This window comes from Quercus robur, chromosome 2 (assembly GCF_932294415.1).
Source record: "Quercus robur chromosome 2, dhQueRobu3.1, whole genome shotgun sequence".
In the NCBI taxonomy this organism is placed as follows: Eukaryota; Viridiplantae; Streptophyta; class Magnoliopsida; order Fagales; family Fagaceae; genus Quercus; species Quercus robur.
Genome location: NC_065535.1, coordinates 16,798,604 through 16,808,247, shown reverse-complemented (window position 1 = coordinate 16,808,247; position 9,644 = coordinate 16,798,604). Strand labels below are relative to the sequence as shown.

The following is a 9,644-nucleotide window of genomic DNA, read 5'->3' as shown; positions in this document are numbered from 1 at the left end:
GTAGTTCAAAACTTATCACTTTGCCCACCTGAACTTCAATCCGTTACCCATCTGTTACCCACCTCTCCCTTTGCCGTTAGAGAAACATATTTTTAAGGAAAAACAAACATAACAAAGATAAAAAAGTTAGGGTTTTTTATTACTTAAGAACTTCTATGAGAACAAATTTTCTCAATGCAAAATGAATTTTAACCAATCTCCATGTTAAACAAAAGATATATCGAAGCAAATAACAACAAAAACAACAAGGACAAGGACAACATTGTCAAAACTGGCCTGGTTTCTTTCCTAACCTAGTTTCTCAATCCCAAAATCTTCACCATCACTCCCAGAACCAGAAGTCAAACTTGAATTCAAATTCAAATTCAAATCTGCACCACTTTCCCCAAACCCCACTTCCTTCCAATCCTATCCAACAACCCACACCCTCAATGGCGCAATCAGCCTCTCCTCCACACTCCAATGCCAACAATCTCCACTTCCCTTACACCCTTTTCTCTCAAATTCAAAACCCCAATATCTTCGCCTGGAATTTCATGTTCAAAGCTTACTCACACAGTAACAGTAACAGTAACACTACTACTTCACCACAACAATGCATCTCTCTTTACAATCTCATGCGCCACCGTTTCGGGCTTTTCTCGGACTGTCATTCTTTCCCTTTCCTCTTCAAAGCTTGTGCCCGTCTCTCACTTTCCCACAAAGGTCAAGAGCTTCACTCCTTCACGTTCAAACTCGGTCTCCAACACGATGTCTTCGTCCAAAACGCTTTGCTTTCCATGTACTCCTTCTGCGGCTTGCTTCATAATGCTCGCCAAGTCTTCGATGAAATACCACTCTCTGTTCGTGATGTGGTGTCTTGGAACAGTATGGTTTCTGGGTGTATACAAGGACATTGTTATTGGGATGCCTTGAAGGTGTTTGATGAAATGCTCAAGTCTGATGTTAATGCAAGGCCGGATGAGGTTACTCTTATCAATGCTCTCACCGCTTGTGCAAGGATTGGATTTCTTGACATGCATGGGTTGTAAAATCCATGGATTACTTGTACGAAATGAATTTGTTTCTCAATCCTATCCTATTCTCACAGAAGTTCTTAAGCAATAAAAAACCCTAATTTTTTGATCTTTGTTATGTTTGTTTTTCCTTAAAAATATGTTTTTCTAACGGCAAAGGGAGAGGTGGGTAACGGATTGAAGTTCAGGTGGGCAAAGTGATAAGTTTTGAACCACGGGTAGGCAAAGCGAAAACGGGCCAAACCTCAGGTGAGTTTGCTGTAATTATCCCTTATATAGATAATTATTGTGACAAAAAATTGTTGAATAATTTATAGGTCTAGAACCATTCTTTTTGATAACGTGATTATATTCATGGCTCATTATCAAATATAACTATTGACATATCACTATTTGCATAATTTATTTTTATTATTATTATTATTTTATGTATCTATCATATAAATATATATATATATATATATATATATGAAAGATTAAAATAGTTTTTTTTTTCACAGAAGATCAAAATAGTTTTAATTGATCTCATATATGGTCAGGGCATAACTAGAATTTTAAGAGTGAGAGGGCCAAAGAAATAACAAAACTAAAATTTATTCAATTTAAGAATACTACATGAGAATTATGTGAAAATTTTAACTAAATTTAAGGGTAATTTTATTTAATTATTGAAAAGTTTTTTTTGCCCCTGTGCGGCGGGCGGGGGGGGGGGGGGGGGGCATGGCCCCCACAACACATTAAGTAGTTTTGCCCTGTATATGGTGTTACGTAAATATAGTAGGTCCCACTAATTAAAAATATGGTAGGACCCACTATTTATGTGAGAGGGGACAGTATGCATTTATGGTACTCCGGTGGTATCTAATAATTTTCCCATAATATCATATTATACAAATTTTAAAAAACCTCATAATTTTATACATCATTATTTTAAAATATATTTATTTAATTTGAATTAAAATTCTATTTCATATTTACACCCTTTATTTGAATTGTGAGCGACCATATTTTCTTTAAATGACACTCCTTAAATAGATAGTTTATATATATATTTAACACAATTGTAATCGATACTTAATAATTGATACTAGAATATATAATTTCGTATTTAAACACAAGCATAATTAATCATCACAATCTTAATTACCAAATACAGTGATGGAGTTTGGATTAATTAGCATGAAAAAGGATTATCTTCTTTTACAGTTCCTTCTTAAAAAAAAAAAAAAAAAAAAAAAAAAAAACCTTTTGCTACTTGGGTAGAAGATTCACCTTGTATGCTTATGGCCTCCTCGGTTGAAGATGTATCGAATTTATCTTCTCATGATTAAAATTTTTAGTCTTCACATCAATAATGATAATGATAATGATAATGATAATAATAATAATAACAATAATAATAATACAGTGACCGATCTATTTGTTGGCAGAATTTCTTGAAAAAAACCTTAGTATATATAATTGAAAGGAAGATACCTAATGCTATCACCAAAGGAGTCAAGAAACTGATAGCTAACACATGTCAAGTGCTGGATAAAATGAAGGGGGATAACGTGGCCTTATTTGTGTGAATGGTTTGTTGGGTTATTTTTATGAAATTGTATAGCTGGAGTGTACACCTCAAAATTCGAGTACAAATCTTTTGTATCATTCTTTCTACTCCACTAATTGGTGGTGGATGATAGGATGGTTTGGATTTTTTGTGAGAAATTTCATCCCATTACCAAGTCTTCACTGTCTAGAAGATTTGTGGGCTTTGGGTGGCATGTGATGGAGAAGAGAGGATGGACTGTAAAGTGGTTAAAATACCCAGTTGAGAACAATTTTGATTTTTGTGAGTTATTCCAAGTGGAGAAGAACTGTAGTTTGGGTTTGGGTTTATGAGGGATTTGATTTAATTGGGATGTGAAGGACAACCATTTGTGTTGCAGATGTGAGTTTAGTGGCAGAGGTGGCATGGCCATGACTAGCAGCACCAGCGACCTGTGTCGGTGAAGATTGGTGGTGGTGTTGCTGCCACGTGCTATGATGTATTAGTTTTTGTTTATTTATTTAAGGAAAATAAAGGAGAGAAGGCATAAAATTAGGTATTAATGAAATAAGTAGACATGTGGCAAATTTTGATTTGTGGAACATAAAGTGTAGCACTAAGAGTGGGATAGAAGATTTGGATCCCCAAAATTGTTATTCTTTTGTATCATTATCATGAACTTTAATTGCATGCAATAAATTTCTACTGTTTATGATTAAAAGAAAAAGAAAGAAAGAAAGAAAGAAAGTAAGATACGGAATCACTATATTTTGGTCCCTAGAGGTGTGCATGGGTCGGGTTTGGTTAAGGGGATTTTTTGATCCAACCCACCATAGTGGGTTAAAAAAAATTCAACCTAACCCAACCCAACCCACATGGGTCGGGTTCTGGGTTAAACCTATGGGTTGGACAATTTTTTTTATTACTATTATTAATAAATTGAGCAAATATATATATATATATATATATATATATATATATATATATATTAAAAAATCTCAAAGATTAGTATCAATGTCACTCCTTAAAATACCCAGTTGAGAACAATTTTGATTTTTGTAAGTTATTCCAAGTGGAGAAGAACTGTAGTTTGGGTTTGGGTTTATGAGGGATTTGATTTAATTGGGATGTGAAGGACAACCATTTGTGTTGCAGATGTGAGTTTAGTGGCAGAGGTGGCATGGCCATGACTAGCAGCACCAGCGACCTGTGTCGGTGAAGATTGGTGGTGGTGTTGCTGCCACGTGCTATGATGTATTAGTTTTTGTTTATTTATTTATTTATTTAAGGAAAATAAAGGAGAGAAGGCATAAAATTAGGTATTAATGAAATAAGTAGACATGTGGCAAATTTTGATTTGTGGAACATAAAGTGTAGCACTGAGAGTGGGATATAAGATTTGGATCCCCAAAATTGTTATTCTTTTGTATCATTATCATGAACTTTAATTGCATGCAATAAATTTCTACTGTTTATGATTAAAAGAAAAAGAAAGAAAGAAAGAAAGAAAGTAAGATACAGAATCACTATATTTTGGTCCCTAGAGGTGTGCATGGGTCGGGTTTGGTTAAGAGGATTTTTTGATCCAACCCACCATAGTGGGTTAAAAAAAATTCAACCCAACCTAACCCAACCCACATGGGTCGGGTTCTGGGTTAAACCTATGCGTTGGACAATTTTTTTTATTACTATTATTAATAAATTGAGCAAAAATATATATATATATATTAAAAAATCTCAAAGATTAGTATCAATGTAACTCCTTAAAGGCAAACAACACTAATAACTAAACAACAATAGTAGTTTACTAGGTTTGTGTGAACTAATTGGCTTTTATATAAAATAAGAAGAGCTAGTTATTTTAAAAAAATTATTAATTATATAATATATTTTAAATATGTATTAAATATATAGGTGGGTCGGGTTGGGTTTGACGAGTTTGAAATTTTATAACCTGAACCCAACCCAACCCGTCCCGTTATCAAATTTTTTTTTGTAACCCAACCCAACCCACCAAGCCCTAAAAACCGACCCAACCTGACAGGTTGGGTTGGATTGAGTCAGTTTTGACGGGTTGGCTGCACACCCCTATTGGCCCCCTAAAATAGAAAACTACTCTTTCAAAAAGTTTCTTTTTGAAAACTAGACCTTCCAAATTAAAAGTTGACCCAAGAATTAAAAAAAGAAAATGGGCACTTGACCTATATTTGTTTTATATGAAAGTTTGGAACTTTAGGTTTAATTTAAATACCCTTGTTTAAATTCCATATCATTATTAGTTTCATTACTAATTTCAAAAATAAAAACATTCAAATTATCTCTTTGATGTCCGGAGATAATATGTACCAAACTTAGAGTTGTAAAATGAGGCGATCTCATGAATTTCAAGTCCATATATATATATATATATATATATATATATATATATATATCACATCTTGGGCCTGACTTTGGACTGATATCTGCAATACAACTCGAATCAGAATAAGCTTTCTCAATAGAATCTACAAACGATGCATCGCCTATGCTTGAAATGCCTTGTCGAGAGAGTTGATTCAGAAAGTGCAGGTGAGTTGCATAAGCCATACCTCCCCAGTTAAAATCCCTTATACAACGAATGTCTCTCAAAGACCACAAATATCAAAGATTAACAGTACTCCCAAATTCAGACCCAACAAACTGCTATCAAAATGAGGATGAACATCCTAACACCAACTTCAATGTTATGGCTACGATGAAGAAAAGGGCCAATGACATTTCTTAAAATTGTTATTGCCACACCACCATTTGAGTTAGGATAGGAGCCCAAGAATGATGATTTATGGAAGGTAGAATTGAAGAAGATGGCTTGTGCCAAGGCCAAAGCAAAAGGGCTCCCTAGTCCCCCAAAATACTGAAACCATATACTCCTACCTTGAATGGGATGCCATTCGGCACTGTTTAAGTGTTGAACGTCACTTCACATGTGCTGTTTGGCACTTCACATGTGCCGTTTGGCACTCGTGGAGTGCCAAAATGGCAAACATATTTTTGTTATAAAAATTCAGATCTAATATTTTACGTCTTGAAAACCATATTTTTGTTATAAAAATCCCGATAAGATATTTTATCTTGAAAACCATATTTTTGTTATAAAAATTTGGATATGATATTTTCTTTAAAATTTAGATATGATATTTTCTTAGATTGTAACCCTGACAAAAAGCGATGTAATTAAATGTAATTTCATTCAATACTTAATGAAAATTCAGTTCCTCAATTTGTATTTTATTTTTCTATTCTTTGTGTAATATAAAAAAAGTATTGACTCCAAAAAATAAGAAATTCAGCCAGTCTCTTTTGAAATCAAACCAAGTTTTTATGGTCTCTCAAAATAGCGATTGAAGAATCGAGTAAAATGGCAAACATATTTTTGTTATAAAAATTCAGATCTAATATTTTACGTCTTGAAAACCATATTTTTGTTATAAAAATCCCGATAAGATATTTTATCTTGAAAACCATATTTTTGTTATAAAAATTTGGATATGATATTTTCTTTAAAATTTAGATATGATATTTTCTTAGATTGTAACCCTGACAAAAAGCGATGTAATTAAATGTAATTTCATTCAATACTTAATGAAAATTCAGTTCCTCAATTTGTATTTTATTTTTCTATTCTTTGTGTAATATAAAAAAAGTATTGACTCCAAAAAATAAGAAATTCAGCCAGTCTCTTTTGAAATCAAACCAAGTTTTTATGGTCTCTCAAAATAGCGATTGAAGAATCGAGTAAAATTGGTTGGTCAAGTAGTTGGTGGTTTCTTTTTGTGTTGCTTTACCTTAGGTTCTCCTTCATTTTTGTTTCAAATTCACTAATTACATTTGTCTTCTATGGGGTAAATATTAATACGGTGATGGACTTTTGGTATCAATGTATTTTCTTGAATTTCTATGGGTTCTATTCATTAATTTTGGCTATAACAACAATCCAAATTTCCTATCATTTTGTTTTACAGTTTCCTCAAGACACAATTACAGATATCAAATCTCATTTATTAAGCATAGTTACTTCAAGGTACCGAATATAAACGAATCTAAAATTTATCCAATTGTAAATAACCAAAAGTAGCTTTTTTTTTTTAAGTAAGCTAGGATACAAACTCAGATTACAAATGCAATTCTAAATGGATGTGCTTGAGGGAAAATTCTCATATTTCTTTGTGGGCATAATAACTATAGGGGTATTGGGCTCAAGAGCTCATTATCTATGTATATATTGGGTCTGGGGCCCAATCCGAGAACGTGAAGTCGTCCGAGAAGGAGTAAACATTGCTAGGAAAGTCCATGTTGGTAAATGAAGAAGTTAGTTTTGGATATAAGAGCCCATGAGGGTGGTCTGAGGATGAATGCCTTTTTGGTTGACCAAAGCCGAGGTCTGAAGGGGTGGTCTACCGTCTAGGGGAACGTTCTAGGAAATTCTATTTATACGGATAAGCATTACAGAAACATAGGATAGGGGGAGTCCTAAAATATCTGAGAAGAAAGCTGCTACCATTGCATTGAATGCTCTGCAGCTAACCCTCTGGCCGCATTAATGTGGAAGTGATACTTGAACAGTGGTTTTCATCCTTATAGCTACTACACAAAGATTTTAGGAAGGTGCTGATAGGACAAGTATCAGCACCAACCATCTAGCCTGCACGTGGAGGGTAAAGATGAAAGGGGAAGAGAGTATAAAAGGAGAAAGAGGCAATGAGAGAAAGGGAGGGGAGGGGGGGGGGGGAGAGAAATAAAGAGGGAAAAACACTGTAACAATCAAGAATTATATTTGTAATTAAACTTGAGAGAAATACATAAGAACTGATCTCCTCGGACTGTGCCAAGGATGATTTTCTTTAGTTTAAACTTGTCTATCTTCATTCTCTTGTCATTTGAATCCACTTTAGTGGTTATCTGATTCATTAAAACCCAGTTTTCAACTCACTCTCTACAAATTCATTGTTTTGGGCTTTTTGGGCCTAAGTCCATCCACCTTTTAGGTTAGGGACTCAAATCTGGTCCTTATAATTGGCGTCGTCTGTGGGAACTTACTAGTGTTATAGTGGGTCTAACGTTCAACGATGGTAGGTTCAAGTCAAAACCAGGCATAATCTATGGGGTCTCAACGTCAAGATCACTTCCGTGATATTGAACAAAGAAGGGACTGAGAGGGGAGTGTGCATACTACTCATACTACTAGGAGCTAGTCTTGGGGTGGGAGCCGCGTCTCTCATGAGAAAAATGCTAAGGACATGCAGCTGGAGATTAATCATTTAAAGAGGAAGTTGTGCCACGAACGGAGAAGGCGAACCCCTTCCATTTCTGATTTCTCTTCTGACGGTGAAAAGGATGGTAGTTATAGACGTAGATCAAGGACTCCTTCCAGTGAGTCTTTCTCGTATGATGAGGACTACCACCATGAGCGCAGAAACGAGAGCTCATCTTCCAAGGGTTTAGGAAATGATGCAATGAGCAGAGCACTCAACCAAATTTCTAGATCACCTTTCACATGCAAGATTGAGGGAGGGAGACTTCCTCGGCGGTTCACTCAGCCCACGTTTACCATGTACAATGGTCATATAGATCTTGTGGAGCACGTAAGTCACTTCAACTATGATGAGGACTACCACCAAGAGCGCAGAAACGAGAGCTCATCTTCCAAGGGTTTAGGAAATGATGCAATGAGCAGAGCACTCAACCAAATTTCCAGATCACCTTTCACATGCAAGATTGAGGGAGGGAGACTTCCTCGGCGGTTCACTCATCCCACGTTTACCATGTACAATGGTCGTATAGATCCTGTGGAGCACGTAAGTCACTTCAACTAGAGAATGACTGTACACTCCAAGAATGAGACCTTGATGTGCAAGGTATTTCCATCTAGTTGGGGCCTGTGGCGATGAGGTGATTTGATGGTCTGGGTGCAGGTTTTATTGACTCCTACAAGGAGCTCACTTGAGCGTTTGGCTCTCGTTTTATTACATGTAGTAGGGTTCATCGGCCTTTGGATTCCCTGTTATCCATGTCCATGTGAGAATGGGAGACCCTGAAAACGTACTTGGACAGATATTGTGAGATGTTCAATGAGATTGATGGGAATTTTGATGATGTGGCTGTAAGGACCTCAAGGTCGGCCTGCCTACTGAGCATGATTTGAGAAAATCCTTAACCAAGGAGCTGGTAAGGAGTGTGCATCGGTTTATGGACCGCATTGACAAATACAAGAGGGTTGAGGAAGACCAACAACAAGGCAAAAGGAAGGGTAAGGTTATCCCTCAAGAGAAGAGAGATTTTAGGGTGGACAAAGACAATAATAATAGACCCCGAATGGATTTTGCTGGACAATCTAGATCTACAGCTCCTCAGGTGGTTAACATTGTGTTATGAGAACTAGTGCATCAAGTCTTAGAGAAGATCAAGAACGAGCCAGACTTCAAATGGCCAGACGAAATGGGAGGAGGCCCCTTGAGGCGCAACCAGAGCCTTCATTGCTAATACCACCAGGAGCGGGGGCATACCATCGAGGACTGTAGAATTCTGTGGAATCATCTAGAGTAACTGGTTAGAAAGGGAAGGTTATAACAGTTATTGTATCGGTCCAACGGGTAAGGAGACCAGTCAAGGTCAGGGGCTCAAGGGAACGCTTCTTCAAGGCTTCCATTAGGCACAATTAATGTCATCTTTTCTACACTTGGGAGGACCGGTTCTCATCCTTCCAAGGTGATGTTTGTAGCTTGGCTACCAGTCGAAGACTCTAATTCTGAGTCGAAGAGGGCTAGAATGGATATCCGACTGACGCTGAGTTTTTCAGACGAGGACAAGATGGGAACCATCCAGCCACACGATGATACTTTAGTGGTCACCCTTAAAATAGGAGGTATAATGTGAAGAGGGTGATGGTAGATCAGGGCAGTGGTGTAGAGATTATGTACCCTAACTTGTATAGAGGGCTGAACTTAAAGTCTGAGGATTTGACAGCCTATGATTCACCTTTGGTGAGTTTTGATGGGAAGGTTGTCATCCCAAAGGGTTAGATTAGGTTTCCTATGCAGGCAGGTTCAGAGATGGTTGAA

At 36.4% G+C, this 9,644-nt stretch overlaps 1 protein-coding gene across 1 annotated transcript; it reads left to right on the top strand.

The window, feature by feature from the left end:
* The first annotated feature begins 431 nt into the window (after nt 1–431).
* On the top strand, nt 432–1,031 carry LOC126695590 (pentatricopeptide repeat-containing protein At1g08070, chloroplastic-like). Its single transcript, XM_050392409.1, has one exon. The coding sequence runs from the start codon at nt 432–434 to the stop codon at nt 1,029–1,031; it is 600 nt and encodes a 199-aa protein (XP_050248366.1).
* Nucleotides 1,032–9,644: the final 8,613 nt, after the last annotated feature.

Coding starts and splice junctions, on each gene's coding strand:
- LOC126695590 (XM_050392409.1), top strand. CDS start 432: ATGGCGCAATCAGCCTCTCCTCCACACTCCAATGCCAACAATCTCCAC.